At 51.5% G+C, this 21,079-nt stretch overlaps 1 protein-coding gene across 4 annotated transcripts in view; it reads right to left on the bottom strand.

Annotated features, from left to right (window-relative positions):
- The window catches only part of ARID1A (AT-rich interaction domain 1A), a 53,361-nt gene extending 48,065 nt beyond the window's left edge, over positions 1-5,296 (bottom strand). For 2 of the 4 annotated variants that reach the window (XM_062508974.1, XM_062508975.1), the window contains exon 1: positions 4,184-5,296. In XM_062508974.1, coding sequence (XP_062364958.1) covers positions 4,184-5,269 — 1,086 coding nt within the window. In that variant the 5' untranslated portion in view covers positions 5,270-5,296. The remainder of the gene's footprint in view (positions 1-4,183) is intronic. The other 2 variants (XM_062508977.1, XM_062508979.1) reach the window with 1 other exon arrangement.
- Positions 5,297-21,079: the final 15,783 nt, after the last annotated feature.

Below are 21,079 nucleotides of genomic sequence, written 5' to 3'. Positions count from 1 at the left end.
CAAGAGAGACACCACACCACAGGGAGAAACCCTCCCCTAGCCCAGATAATAAATAAAGATTCACAGGGCAACTCAATTAAACTTCATAAAAAGCAGCAGGCAAGCCTTGCTAACCCCATTTCACCACAACACTCAAATGGTTTGTGCTGGGTTTCCCAGTAAACTGGTGGTGATAAGGGCAGGGAAAAAGAAAAGCTCCAGCTGAGAGTGAGGATTGAGTTTTACTGTCCTGTATCCCACACACATCCTGCCTGGAAACACTGGACACCTCCAGGCTGGGCATCAGGGAGATGGCACTGCAGAAAATGAGAGATCTTAGAGAATCAGACAACTCCTGGTTGACTTCAGGCTGTTCAAAAAAGATAAAGCAGCAAAACCTCCAGTGTCCACATCAGGATTAACAAGATTTTACCAACAAAACCAAAGCAGCACAATTCTCCTGCTTTTTCTCAAAAAGCCAAACCCTAAAATTGCTCATTCAGAGAAAAAGAGATGCAGCACTCTCCTTTCTGTTGGAAAGCTCCAGTGCACAACACACAACTCGAGGGCTCCTGACATTACAATGCAAAGCAAGGAAAAACCACGAGCCAAGGGAAGCCAGGTCCCAATTTCCCATTCCAAGACATCGCAGCTCACTGGCAGCACAGTGCCTTTTGGTGCCAATTCAGTTTCAAAACCATATTTCCAACAACATTTTTCATGCCTCACTCGCTACTAAAGTCGGAATCAAAGTCAACAAAAAACAGCTATTGTATGGCAACAGGCCCAAAAGCTTTTTTTTTTTTTTTTTTTTTTAATTAGCATAAGATTTTCAAACTGCTTTCACTGAACTTATGAACACAGGCCTTGAGATGCCAGGGCACCTATGGGGAGGTTATCCAGGATGTCAATGTTTAATGTGATCCAAAGAGTTCTCCCATTACAAGAGACACTTTGCCATAGCCAAAGCCTGAGAAATGGCCATCTACTAAAGGCAGAGAAGTCCTTTCTCTCCAGCAGTTTCCTTTCAATCCCAAGAGTTTGGGAAACCGGTGTATTCTTAAGAGCTGCCACATGCTCTGAGGGGAAGCAGGTGGAGAGAAATTCATGGGAGAGCTGGAAAAACTGAAAACCAGGACCCATTCCCACAGCAAAGCACGGATTTTTTCATCCCACACACCCCAAATCACCCATCCCCATCTCCTGGTCCTGCTCTGTGCTCCACAGCTGGAAAGATCATCTGGAAAAAACACCAAGCCCCAAAAACACAGAGCATCCTTGTGTTCCATCTCAGCTCCCTGGCTGTGGGTGCAGTGTCCATCAAGGTTACACACAGGAGCCACCCCTGAGTAACTCAGGTGTGTAACACACTCCTCTCACTGCAGGGACATCCCACCCAAACAACTTTCACACCAGAAATTACCGAGCCTTTCTCGATGAGCAAAGGGACGAAACCCCACGGCTCACAATTCCTAAAGAGTACCTGCACAGGGATCAAAGGCACCACCCTGCTCCTCATCCCCAAACTCGGCTCTGTGGCCCCCAGGTGAGCTCTTCCCACAGCCTCTGCCCCAGGAGATGCTCCCTGGCAGGTGAGCTCTGCTCTGCTCTCAGGAGTTGGGTGGGAAGTTCCTGCTCTGCTCATCGCTGCGCAAGACAAAGACATAAAGCTTTAAATTCTCCTAATCCAGGGAATTTAGGAGTACACAGCACAGGAGGCTGTAATTCAGGGCTGGAGTATTATTATTAATCAACTTTTCCTTGTGGGCAGCACAGACAACACGTGGAAGCTTTCTTCATTAGATAAGTCTGCTCTTTTCTATTTTTCTGGCAGAAAAAAAGGAATTGTCAGTTTAAATCCAATAATCCTCAGCAGAAAAAGGACTAGGGGGGAAAAGTCATTTGGTTTTTGAGATGAGGGAGTTGCTGGTTTACCTTTTACATTCACTATCTGTCCTTCCTCAAGTCCAACTAATTCTCAGAACAACTATTCATTAATAATTCCAGTTTATGGGACTACTTACTCAGGTACTCCTGATTCACTGTGTCAGCAGCTCGTGGAATTAAGTGAAGTTCATTTGCCAAGACAAATTAAGTCCCTTTTACAAATTTGCACCAGAACACTGACAGAAGTGAACTGCACGGAGATAGCTGAGAAGCTCAACCTAACTCCAAGATTTCAGCACACGTTTTAGCTAAATTGAGATTTTTCAGGATTTACAAAGTAAGCACTTTGTACTTGCATCCATGGGACACAGGGCCAAGCTCCCGAGTAGCTGAAACCTGCCCTGAGGATGCTCCAACACTCCCTACCAGCCACCACTGGACATTTGGTAGCCCCAGCAGAGCAGATCTGCTCTCTGGGACTGCACAGTTCCAACCTGAAAGAAAAGCCAATCCAATCACTCAAGGCTGCAGCAGAGGGTGCCTCTGGTAATCAAGGAACAAACAACTGAACAGTTTTCACACGAGTGCAGGAGAATTGCTGAGCACGGAGGGAAACTCTGGAGGCTGCAGGTCACCCTACCTGGTATCAAATGTCTCGAGCCTGGCCTGGAGTTGGAGCAAAGCACACAGAATGAAAAGGGAAGTTTAGTCCTGCACGAGGCCACCACAGGCCTTGGAGATGCAAGTCTGAGCACAGAAAGAAACCTGGCTTTACCCAAGGTTTTCAGATAAAGATACCAGCACCTCTTTTCTCCCTATCTAAAATATTTGATGCTGTACTGCCTTCTCCTCTGCACGTTTCCAGGCCATTCCTATTCCAGCAAAGAGAGAATTCTACACATACAACAAAGATAATCCTCCGGCTTGCTTTTCCTAGTCCCACTTCTCAGAATTGTGACACTGCTGAACCTGACCACAAGCAGCACCTGAAGTCTCTAGGAAGTGCCTGTAGTTATGGGGGGGAAGGAGAGACATCAGTTCTCACTCAAGTCAAAATGCGCCCTAAGACACAGAGCTAGAGACTCCTGTCCTGTATCACAGTTCTGCTGAATGTAAAATGATAATTCTTGGTAACTGAACAATTTCAGAATTTTGGCCACAAGTTTGGTACTGATTGTTCGGGGATTTTTCTTCCTTCCTTAGGCTGTAACACACCCCAGAACCCCCCACATGCTCCTATCTAATAAAGAACCCAAACAGCCCCAGTTTTGAGAAGGGTCAAAACGAGGCAGGAACAAACGCATCCTCAGACCCATCAAAGAAATCATTTATACCAAGGGGAAAGTCACATAACCAAAATAAACAGCAAGCCCATTGTGCGGAGCAGCCCTGCCACCGCTCCGACAACACAGACTCTATTGCAGGCTGAATCCAACATCACAAGGAAAATAAACCCAAGGTACAAGCGACGTGCCCTCGCCTCCCGTCCTCCCGGGGCACGGGGATGCGGGGCTCAAGGTCAGGCCGGGGGATGCGGAGAGGGGCGCGGGGCTGCCCCGTCCCGGGGCTGGCGGAGGAGGCGAGTGTGGAAGTTTATGAGCTCATCAGGATGGTTGTACCATTACATCAGAGGCAATTATAAATGGCCAAGAGCAGGGGATGGGGAGCCAATCAGATCACAGATGGGATGTCAACCTAAGACCAACTGTCTCCTGGCTTTGACAGAAGGATTTTACCTCCATAATTCAAATCCCAAACCCAAGCGATCCGCACTCGCTGCTCCCATCGCCCAGCTCCCCGCCAGCGCTCCCGCCCCGGCCCGCGGCCCCTCCGCCCGCCCCGCGGCCCCCGCGGCCCCGCCGGTCCCTCAGGGCCCTGCCCGGCCCGCCGGACCCCGCCAAGGCCCGCGGGACCCCCCCCCCGGGCCGGCTCCGGGGGTCGCGGGGCCGCGGGAAGGCGGCGGAGCCACCGGGGCCACGCGTCGTCCCGGGCGCGCCCTTCGCCGCCCCGGCCCCCCGCACCCGGCCCCGCCGGGCCCTCGCCGCCCGGCCCGGCCCGAGGGCCCCCGGCAGAGCCCCCCGGGGCGGCGGGGAGCCCGGCGGCCCCGGCCCGGGAGCCCCGCACAAAGGCCGGGGAGGAGGAGGAAGGGAAGGCGGCGAGGCAGCCATTTTAGAGCGAGCGAGCAGCACAGACAATGGCAGCGCCCGGCAGCGCCGGCCCGGCGGGGGGAACCCGCTGGAGAGAGGCCTCCGCCACCCCGAGCCCCCCGACCCCCGCCCGGATCCCCACCTCCCCCCCGGCCCGGCCCGGCCGGTACCTGCTGGCTCCTGCCGAGGCTCTGTCCCCCGCCGCCGCTGCTCCCGGGGCTCATGGGCGCGTGGTGGCTCCTCGGCGGGGCCCCGCCGGCCGCTGCCCAGCCCTGGCCGCTGCCCCCGCCGTACTGCGAGACCATGTCGGCGGCGCCCTTGGCGGCGGCCGCCCCGTCCTGCGGCCCGGCGCTATAGTCGCCCCCGGGGTACCCCTGGTAGGCGCGGGCGGAGCTGGGGGAGGTGAGGAGCTGGTTGAGGGTGGGGGTGGCCGTGGGCTGCGGGGTGGTGCCCCCTCCTCCCGCGCCGCCGGCGGCCGAGGGACCCATGACCCCGAAGCGCTGCTGCTGCTGCTGGAAGGCGGCGGCCGCGGGGGACTTGGCGGCCGGCGGCGCGGAGCCCCGGGGGGAGCTCAGGGCGTAGGCCTGGGGGGGAGGCGGGTAGGAGCCGGCGCTGCGCCCGGCCGCGTAGTAGGAGTTGTACTGGTGGTTGGGGAAGCCGTGCTCGGCCCCGGCGCCGTGCGAGTTCTGCGGAGGGGGCGGCCCCGCGGGGGCTCCCGCCGGCCCCGGGTAGTTCTGCTCCAGGCCCCCGCTCTGCAGCGCTGCCATGCCAGGGCTTTGTTGTCCGCCATGTTGGTGGAAGGCAGCGGCGGCGCCCCGGCCGTAGGGCTGCCCGAAGCCGTAGGCTGGCGGGGGCAAGGCGGCCGGGTGGGAAGGGGGCGGCTGCTGCTGCTGCGGCGGCGGCGGCTGCGGCGCCCCCACCCCGTCGCTGCCGCCGCCGCCGCCGCCACCGGGCGGCTCCGGGAGGTTATTGTTCAGGGTGGCGGCGGCGGCGGGCCTGGGGCCCGGGTTCCCGTTCGAGCTCTTCAGGTCGGACTCGGCCCCTGCGCCCCCTCCGTTGCTCTCGGCCCCGTCCTGCAGCTCCTTCCCCGACGGGCCCTCGCTCTCCGCCTGCTTCTCGCCGCGCTCCGCCGCCGCCGCCTCACCCCCCGCCTCCTCCGGGGGACAATCCCGCTGCTGCGCCTCCGCTTTCTTCAGCTCGGATGGAGCCGGGGCGCCCAGGCTGCTGGCGGCGGCGGGGGCGACCTGAGCAGCCATGATCCCCCCCCTCCCCGCCCGGCCACCCCCCCGGACCGGTCCCCCCGAGCTGCTCCCTGCCTGGCCGGCCGGCGTGAGGCCTCGCTGCTCTGCTCTCCCCGCTCAGGCGGCGGCGGGCGGCTCTTCAGGGCAGCGGGGGCTCATTCCCCCCCGGCCTGCTCGGCGAGGCGGGGAGGGCTCCGCTGGGCTGGGCTTCCCGGGGCCTGGCCCCGCTGTACCTCCTCGGTTGCAGCCGGCGGAGAAAGGGGAGGAGGAGGGAGTGGGGGGGAAGGAGGAGGAAAGGGGGGGTGGGGGGGGACCCGGGACGGGGCTCCCGGTGCGGGAGAGGCGGGAGGGAGGGAGGGGGGGGACACGGCGGGCGGGCGGGCGCCGTCCCCGGAGCGGGGCCGAGCGGCGGCGGGGCCGGGCTGGGCGAGCTCCGACTCTGCTCGGCCGAGCGGGCTCAGTCCGACACGAGGCTCAGCGCTGCCATTTTACCCAGCGCCGCGGCCGCCTGCCAAACCCGGAGCGGAGCGCAGCCCGGCCCGGAGCGGAGCCTCCCCCCCGTCACAAAGGAGGAGCGGGCCGGCCCCGGCCGCCGCCGGCGCGGAGCTGCCGCCCGCAAAACCCGCGGCGGATCGGCGGAGCCGGGGGCCGGGGGGTGGGGGGGGCAGCGCTTCCCCCGCCGCGGCCGGAGCCGCCCGGGGCGATCCCCGGGAGCAGCGGGCGCTGTCCCGCGGCCGGAGCCCTCCCGGCCGCTCGGCGGCCGCCGGCGCTGGGGTTTCTGCCCGTGGGTTAGCGGAGCGCCTCTTCTTTGTCCCTAGAAATTCCATTTAGAATTAAGCCCTCTGCGAACTGTTAGCGGTTGTCATTTCCTCTCCGCTTGGCCGTGTCCCTCTGGAAAAGGCGTTGGCGGCGCGCCAGGGCTGTGACTGCACGCGCGGACAATCCAAGAAAAGTCCGGCTCGCCCGCTCCTGCCAAGGCGAGGGCGGTGGGCACGGAACCAGCAATTCCCAGATCCAAAACCACCTGAGCGCATTTAGACACAACACGTTGGGCAATGGGACAGGATGCGCTGGCAGTCAGAGCCCAACGCCGTGCCGGAGCTCCCCGGCTGTCAAGAGGTGAACTGGGAATTGGGCCATGCTCTTCTGCAACCCCTTCAGAGCCAGATTTCCACCTCCTCCATCCCCGAGGCCTTGGCAGAGCAGTAAGAGGGAGGAGAGCAGTGTACCTGGAGCGCCGTCCTGGACAGAGCCTGGCCTGTGCCACGGGGGTTTGGACCTGCCTATTTAACTTCACGTGGTGCAGGGCTGCAGCAGGGCATGGAGGGACAAAAAAGATGAGTTATTTGGGTTGTAAACACCAAGTTCTTAGAAATCAGGCCATGGATGTCTGGTAAAAATGGCAGGCATGGTGTGGGTTAGGCCTGGGTCCCGTGTACTGGTGTTCCTCTGGAATACAGAAATGCTTGGAAAAGTGAAGTAAACACAACTTTAGGATGAGAGAATACATCGGAAAACAGTGGGTGGGGAACAGAAAGAGACTGTGAGGTCTGAGGCTGCCATTTTAGAGCATCACCACAGAACAGACAGTGTGGCAGAAGTGACCCCTGTGCAGTGACAACGAACAGGGCTCGGCCCCAGCCCAGCACCCAGCAGGACACACCACAAGGAATCCCACTGGGACGGAGCAAACACGAGCCCTGTGCAGGAGGCAAAGCCTTGGGCAGCAGGACTGGGTCCCTGCCAGCACCATGTGCCTGCTGGGGATCAAGTGAAGGTGTCAGTGTCTACTGACAGCAACTCAGCCCTCACACCCGTTATAAAACTTAAAATATGAAATATTTATCATCTAGAGTGCAGGTGGTGGAACAAAGGAGTTACTCCAAAGCTGGAAAGTGGGAGGGGAGGTGGGGTCTGGTGATAAACAGCAAAATTCTAAATGCTTTCTGGAGCAACAAGCTGCCCCTCAGGCTCCAAACAAAGCACCTTTGCCATTTCTCAGCCTGCACAGTTGACAGTGCAACATGGAGCAGATCCCATCCTGCAAATGGGCTCGTCAGCCTTTCTCCTCAGCTGTAAATAAACTATTAGGAGAAAACGGGTAATAAATGATGGTATTGGTATTGTGATAGTAGTCAAGGCCTTCTCAAGGGTTGGAGCCCCAGTACAATGCTGAAATCTCACATGGGAGGCCCTGTGGCTTTAGTGAGGTGTGTGTGGACCACAGAGAAGGGAAAAACACCAAGATGTTCTTCTTTAGAAGAGTTTGGAAACTGTGGAACATGCTAGAACAAAAATTTATCTACATCCTCTCATCAGAGGAGTTAGTTGATGAAATCCTGGCTTCTGGAAAGACAAAGGAGAAGAGGGAGAAAACTCCTTCAATATCAGGCTGGACTCTCAAAAGTGAAGCCCAGTGTTCTATTAATGTCCATGGTGTCCCAGAGCACCAAAACACCACTCCTTGGGTGTTTCATTGGCACAAAACTTTAGAAAGCAGGAACTGGAGGGAATTCTGCCATTTAATCCCAGAACATCTCGAGCACCCACCTGCCCACCCCCAAAGACAGCTCTGCTTCAGGGAGCAGAGCCCCCCCAGCTCACTGAGCATGGAAAGTTTAACCACTTCACTTCAGGAGCCTGGGAAGCAGCTCCAGGCGAGGACCCCGAGCTCACACCTCTCTACCTGTGTCCGTCCTTTGGAACCCCCTCCAAGGAGCACTGTGTCAGACTATGAAACCCGGTGTTGATAGTAATGTGAAAAGCAGCCTGGATTCCCCAGCCACCCACACAATGAGGAGACACTCACTTTACCAAATGTTTGTGAAAGCTGCAGCAGATTTTGGAATACGCCTCATCAATGAGGCCCTGGCACTTTACTCAGTACTGAGGCATTCAGTGAATTCCCAGCCGTGAGGACTGGGAAGCAGATGACAGCACAGCTCTTAACAACATTGCCACCTAAGAGCTGAAAATCCTCCCGGCCAGTCCCGGGATGTCGTGACCATCCATCGGGACCGGCAGCGACTTTTCCCTGCGGCACATCCTCACTTCTCCCAGCCGAGGCCATCCCTGCTCAGCAGCAGCGGCTGTGCTTCCCTTTCTTTTATATTTGCCCTTTTTTCCCCCCTTTTTTCCCTTTTTTTCTTTTTTTCCCCCCTTTTTTCCCCCCTTTTTTTCCCTTTTCCCTTCCCTTCCCTTCCCTTCCCTTCCCTTCCCTTCCCTTCCCTTCCCTTCCCTTCCCTTCCCTTCCCTTCCCTTCCCTTCCCTTCCCTTCCCTTCCCTTCCCTTCCTTTCCCTTTTCCCTTCCCTTGCCGTGTGCCCAAGTGCCGAGCACGCTTCCCAGAGCCCTTCCCGGCTCCTGGCTCGCAGATAGGCTGGGGAAGCAGCGCTCACATGGCACTGCAGGCCACCGCCACCGCGCTGCCTCCTCCTGACTGGAAGTCTCCTTCATGAAGGTGGCCGTGCCATTTAACCCAACACTAAGGCAGTTTAGGAAACCTGGTCTAGATTAGAGTACTAGAAACAGGAGTAGTGTCTCCCCCCTCCACGAAAAAAAAAAAAATCGGGCTCTGCCAACTGTGCGATGGCAAATATGGACTGAATCGTTGACATGGAAACCGGACTAAAGTCAGCGCTGCCTCGGCTCAGCTCGCACACACGAGTTATCATTATCCAGCCTTTCCCTGGCTACAAACACGGACTGGATCCGGCTGCCGGAGCCGGCTGCAGCTCCCGGGATAAAGTCTGGACGGGCGCAGGCCGGGCAGAGCGAAGGGAGCTGGGCAGGAATGGACGGAGCTGTGTGGGGAGGGATGCTCGGAGGGAAGGGACCAGAACAAGAGATCCATCTCTTTTAATCCATGGGGCGCCCTGCAAAAGGTGGGATGGAGCCGCGAGCGTTATTGGCTGTACCTCAGCTTCTCTTACAGGCTTTTTGCTAAAGAAAATCACATTTCCTTTCAATATGTTGATATTTGCCCAGCCTATTCCTTGCAGCGTTTTAGCTGCTGTTGTATCTGGGTTAAGCCCTCTCCTTGTGGCTCCATCACCACTAAGAATGACATTATTTGAATTATTTGTTTGCTGGGCATCATGTGACACAACGCTCACTTATCCACTTCAACATAATGCTAAAATATTGTATAATCTCGCTTTCTGTGGAGACACAATGGCTCTGCGCTGCAAGTGCCAGGCCAGGGTAACTCTGTCCCTTCGCTGAACGCAGCAGCTCAAAGGCAGGCGTGGATTTTCCGGGGGTTTTGCTGCTTCCCACGCCAGGTTCCCCCGGGCAGGGAGCGAGCCCGGGCTCGGCCGCCCCGCGAGAGCCCGCTGGTGACATCTGACAGCGAGCTGCGAAACTTTGGATGCATTTTAAGGCAGGAAAGTGGACTCGGCCTGACTCGAGGAAATGCATTATTTTAACAGCGCTGGCGAGGAGGAGGAGGAGGAGGAAAAAGCGAAGCGGAGTTTGCGGAGGGGAAGGGACGGGGGAGCGCAGCCGGGGCCGGTGCCACGCGTGTCCCACGGGGGAAAAGAGACACAGCAAAAACTTTGTGTGTGCGGGCTGGGGGCTGAGCGAGGGGAGCAGCGCTCGTCCTGCGCTGAAAGTAAGGGTGGGGGTGGAATTTAGTAATTCCGGGGAAATTTGGGGGATATCGGGAAGGGGAGGAAAACGGTAATGAAGTGTAGGGAAAGACGAAGTCTGTTTGTTCTATACCCGAGGGTGCACCCCGGTGCCCTCGGACAGCAGGTCCGGTGCGCTCGGGGAAGGAAGAGTAAATCTACTTAAAAAAAAAAAAAAAAATCAAAACGCGGACCGGAGTTTGCAAAAACCCCTGCACTGAATCCGAAGCCTACCGTCTGTTTTCCCTGAATCCCACCAGATTTGGGAGATCTCGGGTGGGTTGGCAGAGTTCTGCTGCGAACCCCACTGTGAAGAGTTAAAAAAAGGGGGAAAATAAAAGGCTTTTAAAGCTGAGAAAAGAGAAAGATCTGAACTCTGGGCCTGGATTTTCCCACTGAAGGAAAACTTATTGTGTTCCAAATCCTTGGGACCTGGCGATGCAGTGCGGGAGGGGTCAGCAGCAGGTTCTCCTGACTGGAAAAAGCTGTTCCTCGGCCTTTCCCCCACCTCGGTGCTTCTTTTCGGTGTGGTGTAAAAAAACACGTCCCCTCCCGTGAAAATCTACCCTCCTAAAGTGTATTTTTAGAGAAGTTTGAGTTCAGGCGTCACGACTGGGGAGGGGGGGTGCTGCGGGAGAGGCAGGCGCTGAGAAAGGAGGATTTTTTTTCCCCCCTTTCCATCAAGCTCTTGCACTGCCATTTTCCCGAGGCAGGGAGGGAGCGAGGGAGGGAGAGCGGAGCGACAGACAGCGCTGGCGAGGAAGTTTCTCACGGCAACTGCGGGCTGGATCGGGAACGGAGTCTTTTGTTTCCGGCAAGTTCAGCAGGAAAGAGAGAGTTGGAGCCTGCTGGAGAGAAAAAAAAAAAAAAAAAAAACCAGCGGAGAAATAAAATGGAGGGAAGTAGGAAGAGAGGAGAGAGAGATGGTGCTGGGCTGAGATTAACTGCAGAGCACCGCGCTCGGGTGTGCGCGGCATTTATTTAGAAAGTTGGTGTGGTAGCCTGAGGCAGAAATCCCTCGTTAAGTGCATGGGAATGAGCGACAGTCCCAAGGACACGCAGTGCTGGGCAGGAAGTGGAATTTTCCAAGGGGTTCACATCCTTCGGCGCTTTTTTTTTTTTGCCAAGATTTGCTCTCCTCGCTCGATGAAGGCTGCCTCCTAGAGACACCAGGGAAAAGGCCTTAAAACTGTGGCGTGCTCTAGGCCTGTTTAAAAGGAATAATTAAAGGTTGGGGACACCCTCCCTTGGAGACTGCACGCGGTCTGAAGCCCAGATGGAATTTGGGGTACTGCCCTGCCTCCCCTCTGTGTCCCTTTCTCCCCAGTGAGTGTTGAAAAACGGTACATTGTGACCACGATCTCGGAATGGGGTGAAAAGTCACCTAAACCCCATCCCCCCCCCTCGATTTAATGCTTAGACACACACCCAGTACATCCCATATTCATATCCACAATTGGTTTTGTCCCCCTGCACACGCCGCTAATCTTCACCCCAAACCACGCGTGCTCTTTGCGTGTATGCAGACCCAGAATGTGGAATAAACTTGTCTGAATTAACCCCCAAATCGCTGACAAACATCCATCCCTTCAGCAGGCACCCAGGAAGGGGGAACAGACCTTTAATCCCCTCACTATTTGTACACTCGGTCTAGGTGGAATTAGAAAGCAAAAGCCTGATCGCGAGGAGAGCGAATTTTTCAGCACAACTTTGGGGTTTAGTGAGTTGTCCTGAAAAAACGGTTTAATTAAAAATGTCCATCACCTTGTGCCTTCCCGGCAGGGCAGGGGAGAAGCTGCGGTGCCCTGTGAGAACGCGGCGTGGCTGTGACAGCAGCTCAGAGAGACACCACGTGGGAAAGCCGAGCTCGGGATTTAAACGTGCTTTTCCACTCCGGCCATGAGGAGGGAGAGCCTGAGCTGGGGGAAAATAAATAAATAAATATATAAATAATGAAAAAAAAGGCTTCGCGTGGAGCTCAGAAGCGACCTCTGTGGCTGCCGGGGACAGAAGTTCAAGAGCCCCGGGATGGGAGCGCGGAGCAGATGAGGCTTGGGAAAATCCAACAGCGGCAGGAATGGCAAAGGGGGCTCGGGGCTGCCCCCTCGGTCCCACACCCCCCATCGGAGCTGGCTCCGTGTGGGAGCCCCCTGAGCTCCGCGGGGGACGCGGTGCCCGAGCTGTGTCCCATCCCTGTCCTGTTCCTGTCCCCTATCCTGTCCCATCCCTGTCCTGTCCCATCCCATCCCATCCCATCCCCTGTCCCATCCCTGTCCTGTCCCCTGTCCCCTATCCTGTCCCATCCCTGTCCTGTTCCTGCCCCATCCCTGTCCTGTCCCATCCCATCCCCTGTCCTGTCCCCTGTCCTGCCCCATCCCCTGTCCCATCCCCTGTCCCCTATCCTGTCCCATCCCTGTCCTGTTCCTGTCCCATCCCTGTCCTGTCCCATCCCATCCCCTGTCTTGTCCCCTGTCCTGCCCCATCCCCTGTCCCGTCCCCTGTCCCCTATCCTGTCCCATCCCTGTCCTGTCCCATCCCCTGTCCCATCCCTGTCCTGTCCCCTGTCCCCTATCCTGTCCTATCCCTGTCCTGTCCCCTGTCCTGTCCCATCCCCTGTCCCATCCCTGTCCTGTCCCCTGTCCCCTATCCTGCCCCACCCCCTGTCCCGTCACCTGTCCCATCCCATCCCTGTCCCGTCCCCGGGAGCCGCCCGGCATCGGGATCTCTGCGGGCCTGGGAAAGTTTAACAGGGAAACGTCAGGAAGCATCACACAGGAATTTCAGTGCATCCCGGGTTTTATGGTGGCGTTAACTTTTACATATCGGGAGTAATTAGCAGCGAGGCTGTTAAAAGCAGATTTAAATAACCACCCCCTCCCCCCTTCTCCCCTTTCCCAAAATGGTCCAAATCCGGTTTACCTCTGACTCGACCCCCACCGGGACAGAGGTGAGAGCACAAACCCCACGGTTTGTCCACGTAGGCAGGAAAACACATTTAAACCCGCAATTAATTAACAAGTCGATTTAAATAAATATTATTTTGCAGTGGTTATTTTGGCTTCTGCCCCTCTCTGCCCACCAACTTTGTTTTAGTAAAGTGGGGATACATATACAGAAACCTTCCTTGCAGTAGATGCTTTTCTTTTTTTTTTTTTTTTCCTTTTTTTTTTTTTCAAACGGAGCCCAGATGCTGGTCAGGATTAAGGTTACACCAAACACATTCTACATTGCCATTTTCCAAACAGAATAAAGCAGATGGAAAAGATGGAAGAGGATAAAGCAGGAACGGAGCAGCAGTGAAAACTGCAAGCCCTGCACTAACGCTGAGAGGAGTGAGCTGGGATGCCAGGAGAGGCAGAAAGAAAGCAAGCAGGCGTAGCGCCGCTGCATATCACATTCCTCACAGTTCAAACGAGTATCTCTAATTAAACAGCTGCCAGAATTTGGGCTTTAAACCTTGTATTTAAAAGGGGAGAAGGAAACTGAGCTGCAGCTGATCACTGCGTCTCCTCAGGGCTCAGTCCTCGGAGATGTGAAAGCCACTGGCCGGGGGCCATCAGAGTACTTAAGTCTCTGAGTAATTTTAAACAGCGGCAGCCCCGGTGATTTTAAGGATCTACTCCCTTAAAGTTAGCCATGCACTCAGCACTTTGCAGGATCCGCCCAGCACACTCAGAGCAGCTCTGAGCTCCAGAACATGAGTATCCGCACATAGGAGAAACAAAGAAAATCCTCTTTCCAATAGGCTAAACATTTCTCCTTTATTTCTAAGAGACACCAGTTCATCCACACTGGGAAATTGGATCAGACTGGAATAAAATTTCAAGGGCAAGTTAGCAGAATCAGTGCTTATTTGCAAAATGCCACCGTTTGGCAAATTGGGATTTTAGGTGAAATTCTACAATAGTGATTTACTCAGCACTGTGACTCAGACACATGATGTGCTTTGAAAATCTCTTGCAAAAACTGACTTTAAGAGCTTTTGTTGGTATTATATAGGCACACACACGACACAGAGAGGGAACACACAAACTATTAAATATTCATGCTATGGGGAGAACACTTAATAACGTCCCTTCATTCCATCTGTACAAAGGCAGGCACAAATAACTGCTGAAAAAAAAAATGAGTAACCCTAAACAATCTCAATATTCCACACAAACACAGTGTTGAGCAGCTTGCAAACATTGGCCAAGAAAGGGTCAAACAGAAATTGTCCTTATCTACCTTTCAGCAGTCTCACATAAATGTGTAATTGCAATCTGAATTCTCTAATCAGCCCCCCGGGAGTGTTGGGACTTCCCACACATTCAGGGTCCCTGTGTGGGGCTGGGACTGATTTTCTCCTCCAGGCCTCCACCCCCTTGAGCTCAAACAGCCTAAAAGTGACCTTCTGAATATCACAAGTAGGGACCTCAGTGACATTTACTCAGAAACAAAAATTCAAACACATTCTGACCAGCTTTGCTGGAACTTTCAGAGTTTTCAGCTGTGGGACTGTGAAATGAGGTCATTTTTATCTATCAGTTATCTCTGCCTTGAGAGGCCTGTGATCACACCTCAGCAACAGCACTGCTGGTAGAGGCTGGGATATCACACGTGTGCACTAAACAAAGGCATTGGCCAAAGCTTCCTCTGTAAAATAGAGCTCCAGACGTACTGAAAAATGGTAAAAAAGCCATAATTCTCAAATATTTATAAAAGTATTGAGTATATCTGGCAAAACAACAAAACCCCCACTCCAAATCCAAACATGTAATGGCTGTTGCTTGCATCCCAATCTTTAGAATTAGATCCTGAGTGAAACGTGATCAGAAAGAGTCAGAGTCATCACAGCTGTCAGAAAAAGGTGCAATTAGTGGTATTATGAAACAAAGTATTACAAAGATTACTTTTCCCAACTTGAGGAAACGTAGTGACTGACCTGGGTTTTCCTGTGCCTGGGTTCAGGCACTCAGCCAGGGCACTGCAGACCCCCTGAGCAATCCCGACCCTCTGCAATCACTGCCTCCCTATTGTTTCACCTACCTGGTCTATTTATAGAGAGTATTTTGTGCAGAACTGCCTCATACATGCGTGCAGAGTGCCCAGCACACTTCATGTGCTGTTTAAACACAGGCTGAGAGCAGCAAATAGTGCTGAGGCAGCACGAGGAGCAGAACTTCTGCAGGGCAGTGATGAGCCACGGGCTGCAACGAGCCCCTGGCACTTATCAGCATCCCACAGGATAACGGAGCCCTGGATTCAGCTATCATTGCTCAAGAAACTGCTCATTATCATTATGCTTTAAAGAACTTTGCAAATACTTAAAAAATATATTTTTTTAACCTGTTTAATAGCCACAGCGCAGCAACTTCCTTTAAAAATAAAAAAGTACCAAAACACCCACCAATAAATGAACCTAACCAAGACATGAAGAATTACAGCTGAGTTGTGATGCAAATGACTGGATTTATTTCCACCACTTCTAGAGGTACAAAAATAATCTAAATTTGACATCCTATTATGGGGAGAAAGGAAAATACCTGCCCCAAAATCAAGCCAAAGATGGTGATAGTAATGCCCAGACAAGGAGAGGCTAATTACCCTGACCTCAGTGAGATGCAAAACTTGAATTATTTTTCCTCAGGAGAGGGAAAAGGTGTAGAGGAAAGTAAAGAGATAAAATACAACAAAGGTTGCAATCATGCCAGGAAAAACTGATGTCTTTCTTTGATAGGGCAGCAAATTTTTCTGGGTAAAGGAAGACACAGTAGATCTCACCCATCCCCAAACCAGTAAAGTGTTTGATGCATCATGTAAAAATATCAGCTAAATTGGAAAACATGAAGGTCAGTGCAAGAGGAGGTTTGTGGGTAGAAAATGACTAAAACTCCAGTGCTGGATTGTGCTGAAATGGGAACTTTTGGGCTAGAGAGTGAGTGCTTTGAAAGCTCCTACAGCTCTGGTCTCAGAACTGCTGCTGTTGGTGGGCTTTAGGCGACAGGAACAGAGGGAACTGAAAACGAGTGTTAGTGCAGGTGGTTACTGACACCATCCAAAGGCATCAGTGCAGGAGACTGGAATTCCCCACATGAAGAACTGGATGAGGTTCTGGAGCAGCACAGCAATGCTGAGGAATGGGCTGGTGGAATGCAGTAATGAGATTAATGCAAATCACAAGGCTGTTCACACGGGGACTGACATCCCAAACTCTTGTGAACTGGGAATTCACCACAGTTAGCAGGGAAGGATGAAGACTCAGAGGTGTTATTTAGTCACAGAAATGAAGATGACAAATGGGATCTAAAGACCAGGTAAGGCACATACAGATGTTATGGCAACAGCTCTCTTACAGAATTTTAGTACAGTTTCTATTCAAGAATGACACATGAAAACTGGAATAATCACAGAAAAAGCTCCCTGGGCTGGTTACAAGAGCAAGGAATCTGTCAGGAGAGAAGAGTAAAGTTTCATTTCGGCCAACTCCAAAAAAAGAGAGGGGTGATAGGGTGAGTTTGTACACACAGACTATGGCTTGAAGACAGTATTTGAACTTGAGGGTTATGTTGGCAACAAACACAGATCTAAAGGCCTGAGTACAATTAAAATGATTCTTAGGAGAGGATGTCTTATTATTAGAAAAACTAGATTTTTAAGAATCCTTCTTTCCTCTGGGGAACACAGACCCAGTGGAGAACTTTGACAGTTTTGTCATTATTTTCTCCACTTTTAATCAGTGAAATGAGAAGAAAATCTCTGCAACGCCGTGAAGACTCATTTACAGTGGTTAAAAAGTATTCAGACACTGTAGTGATAAGTGTAACAAAAAATCCATTACAATTAGTAATTCTGTATTTACTGCAGCACTTGAATTACATGCAATAAATAAAATATGGAAGCAAACGTCAAATAACAAGGATAAAAGAAAACTCTGAATGAGACAAGAGTTTGAGAAGGCAGGTTGCATGATTTGATTTATAATTAGAGTTTGCATCATGGTGCAAAGAACAGGATTAGGGTGGCCAAAAGTTTTAGAACCACGGGCAGGAAAACTGCACACCCTGCTGAGCTCCCTGGAAAATTCATCCGGGTCACAGGAGCTGAAGCAGCAGGGAACAGAGGGTGAGTGAACGTGGGCCTGGAGCACACACCAGCTCAGCACATTCCCTGTGGCAGAGAGTGCTTGGAGACTCAGCACTGATCCTTGTACCTGCACACACCGTCCCCGTCCCCTCAGCAGGGAGGGCTCCTCTGCTCTGCAGGGAACTCTTCAGAGACAGAGATTCCCAAGGGAACAGCTCCCAAAATCCCAGAGGACTGCACCTCCCAGAAGAGCGCAAAGGCTCACACTGCAGGTGTGGTTTTCCTGAAGTCTTTCCCTTTCCCTCCTAAGGGACCACCAGGAACATGTGTCACCCTTTTCTTTCATCTCACATCTCTTCCCCTCTCCACACAAAACGTACCTGTTTCAGCAAAACAGCAGCAAACCAGAGCTGGGATCTTCTGTCCTAGGTGCTGCCCACTGGAGATGTTTTCTATCCCACTGTTCCGAGCTTCCTTGGATCTACCACCTCTTGGCCTTCCTATAAACAACAACACACAAGCACAGGCCAAAAAGCATCTTCAGTGGGGTCTTTTCCTCCATTTTTCTTTACCTTTTTGTTTTCCTCAGTGGTCTCACCAGAGGACACCTCACAGCCATGAATTTTATTTTCATGTCATCAATGTTTGGGACCAAATGAGAACCCCAGAACTTACCTGTTGGTGTTTTCTTCAAATGCCTTCCAGGTTTAATTTCAGCTGGAATATTCTCAGCTGGAATATTCTGTCCATTTTCAGGTTCCATATTAGAAAATAAAAGCAGATGCAAAGCAACTGGAAAGAGCACAGAGAGAACAACAAGAATGCTGGAAGGCTGAGGAAATCAAACCCTCCAGAGCAAACTGGGATGCCGAATTTGCTTCATCAATTGGAAAAAAGAAAAAGAGAAAATAAAAAGGAGAGAGCTCATGGTAGAATTGAGAGAGGGGAAAATTCGTTTTTTTTTTTAGAGGACAGGTCAACAATCCAAAGTTCATGGGCACTGGAAACAGAAGAGCAGATGGACCATGTTAATTCCTCAAAGCTCCACAACCCTTGTTTGATCCATAGACTGTACATGGCAAAAACTCCAGGTAATTTCCTAAGCCAAGCACAAGAGATCATACACATACACTGAAAGAAGATCCCATGACAATATTCTTGACATAAGTCCCAGAGTCTTCAGTCAGAAATAATCAGAAATCTGCTCTTCCACAGGTGACTTCTGCATGTTAAGAGATGTTTTAATAGATTTACCACTTTCTTCTTCATGAACCTTGCAGCCTTTCAGAACAGAAGTTGCACAGGGAATAAACCAATGGATGTCAGGAGAAAAGGAGTCATTTGTCAGGCTGACCCACAGAATGCCCAAATTCCTGAGAATTCCCTGTCAACACATTGTGAAAAATAACATACAGCTGAGTAGCAGAACACCTCTCTGTGGGATAACTGCCCAGAGTATCTTGAGAGGTAAATTAATACAAGAAAGAACCAAGCTCTGCGCACCTGATTAACAGTGAAAATACCTGAAATCAGCATAACAAAGTGGGGTGAGTGCACTTGTGCTCAGGATGGTTAAACAGCTGTAATTAGATCAAACAAACTAGATTGATGCATCATCCCTTTGTAGCTGTGGCCTCAGAAGGCAGGTCAGGAGCTAAGTTCAGTAAAACAGTTTTAGTGCTGCAGCTTTTATCTAACAAGGCATAGCCACACACTCACTCCAAGGTAAATACCACTCAGGAGAACTGCTGAATTCCAAAGAAAGAGTTTCTAGAGAAGATGCTGTTCTTTAATAACAACCTGAACTTTTGTCAGTAATAAAACTCTCCTAAATTAATTCAGTAATAGACCCTTTGGATAAATACTGCACAGAATTTTGGTTACAAATTCATTCAAGGTATTTGAAGGTCTTTATTCAGTTGCTTCCCATTCACTTAAAGTGTCTGCACAAAATGGGTGAATTCTAATTTGCTTTGTTCTCCCAGAACTTTTTAATTAAATTTTAAGAAAATCGTGTAGAACAACATTGCATGAAATATGGTCACTACATTTCAGAGATGAGCAAAACATAAGGTAGCAGATGGTATGAAGAGGATATATGTGAAGAAATGTAAATAGCAGGGAACCTCACCAAATCAAAGATGCCAGGCAGAACTGAGAGCACTGCAAGACCCCTGGGAGAGCTGAGGAGATGAAGCAGCCCCAGCTCAAAGGTATCAGCCTGTCCTTGCTCAGAAATGACACTCCACCAACAGGAAGCTCTCACCTTGTAGAGGGACCCCCCCCAAAACTGAGGGAGGTGAGATTGTTGTGAAGGGTTCTTGGGTGAATATGGGGGAAGTGGAGGGAAACAAGGACAGGTGCCAACAAACGTGTTTATCAAACACTCTTGGAATGGAAAAGATACCAACTCTTCAGAAGTGCAATGAAGGCATTATAAAGGAGCTAACAGTAGGAAATAACCTTATATTGAACACAAAGGAGATGAATTGTCTAAGTTAGGCAGGAGACCAAGCAAAGAGAAGCTTGGTGTCATCAGAAGAGTTGTGAGCAGCAGAAACAGGGTGAATCTGGGGTTGGGAGGGGATGTCAGCTGTGTGTGACCATTGTTTGGTCCAGGACCTGCACTCCAGGTCTCTGAGCTGCTGTGGCTGCACTGATTGTCCCCTGGGAGCCACCTCTGTCTGCCACGACAGAGCCAAAGAAATTCGTGTGTGGATTGTGCCATATCTGTGGGTCAGAGCAGAGCTTGGGTGAACACCAAGCAGCTCTTTCTAACCTGATATAAAAATGCATCAGTACCAGACCAATACTGTTCAAGAGAAGCCACCAAATACCAGAGGATGTTTAAGGGTGAAGGGAGGCACACTTGAGGGGCAGGGCCCAGCTGAAAACTGCAAACTCATCTGAAGGAATAGCTGGGAAATGGTGACCATTCTACTCATCTGTATTTCAAATAGTTGGGAAGCACATTCCCACAGCAGAACTCCACAAACCTCATGGAGCCTAAATCACAACTATTCCCATTTTGTATCTCCTTCTGCCCCATTTGTCTGGGTGATTTATGAGGTGAGCTCTGGCTCTGCAAGGCTTCTCTCCTTCTGAATGGAGGAACAATTCAGATAAGGAACAAATCTCTTCTGAGTGAATAGAGGAAACTGGACTTAACTGCACTAAGGTATTCATTGTACATCTAGGCCAGAGGAAGCTTAGCACTTCTAATACATATAAAACTGCAGAGAGCTACTAAGAAGAGAAGAAACCAAACAAAACAGATTCACAAGTTCCTTAATAATTTAAATTAAGCCACTAAAGTAACAGGAAAGAAAGAGCAACAGATATCTATCAACTCCAGCTGCTGATTCCAGCCACCCACAGGAACTGAGGAGCAGTTGGCTCTGTGTCCCCTCAGGCTGAGGGGCAGCTAAATTGTAATCACATCACCTCACAGGGGCAGGGCTCTCATGGCTGTTCATTCCATAAAGTGTCCTGAGGTTCCTTGTCGTGGAAGACATTGGATATAATTACAGGCAAAACAAAAAAAAAACCAAAAAATCTCACAGGCCTGGTCCTGAGCAAGGAGCTTCAGCAACTCAGCAGCTCAGGGGATCATCAGCTCTTTGTAGACAGGAGCCCAATGCTAAGAGAAAAACTGCAAGAAATAAATCTCTGTGGTACGCCCCTGACTTACCAGTTCAGAAAAGACCATGTGCAGAATTCCTGAAAGGCAACGAAACCACAGAATTAAATTTTTAAGTGCAAACCCCAATATTAAGTCCTCCATTTGCAATTGTTGGTGGTGAATCTATCTACTCCAGATGGGAAGAGGTCACTCTCTCCTTTTTCCAGGGCAAGTCTATGAATAATTTGAGTGATTAAAGCTCAAATCAGGTGTGAAAATGAAAGACCAGCAAAGCACATGGAAAAGAAACCACCCTCACAAAGAGACTCACTCAGCTTTCATTCTGGAATCAGGAAAGGCCCCTTCCACTTCTGTCCTGCCACAAAATACAGGTGAGCTCGTACATTTTTTCCTGAAGAGTTGTCACTTTTAAAGGCACATTGAAATCTTATTTTTACTTTTTAGGTCTCCCTTCCTGTATTGGAGATGACCTAAATTTTGAGCTGAAGCAC

This window comes from Cinclus cinclus, chromosome 26 (assembly GCF_963662255.1).
Source record: "Cinclus cinclus chromosome 26, bCinCin1.1, whole genome shotgun sequence".
In the NCBI taxonomy this organism is placed as follows: Eukaryota; Metazoa; Chordata; class Aves; order Passeriformes; family Cinclidae; genus Cinclus; species Cinclus cinclus.
This window is presented reverse-complemented; position numbering and strand designations above follow the sequence as displayed.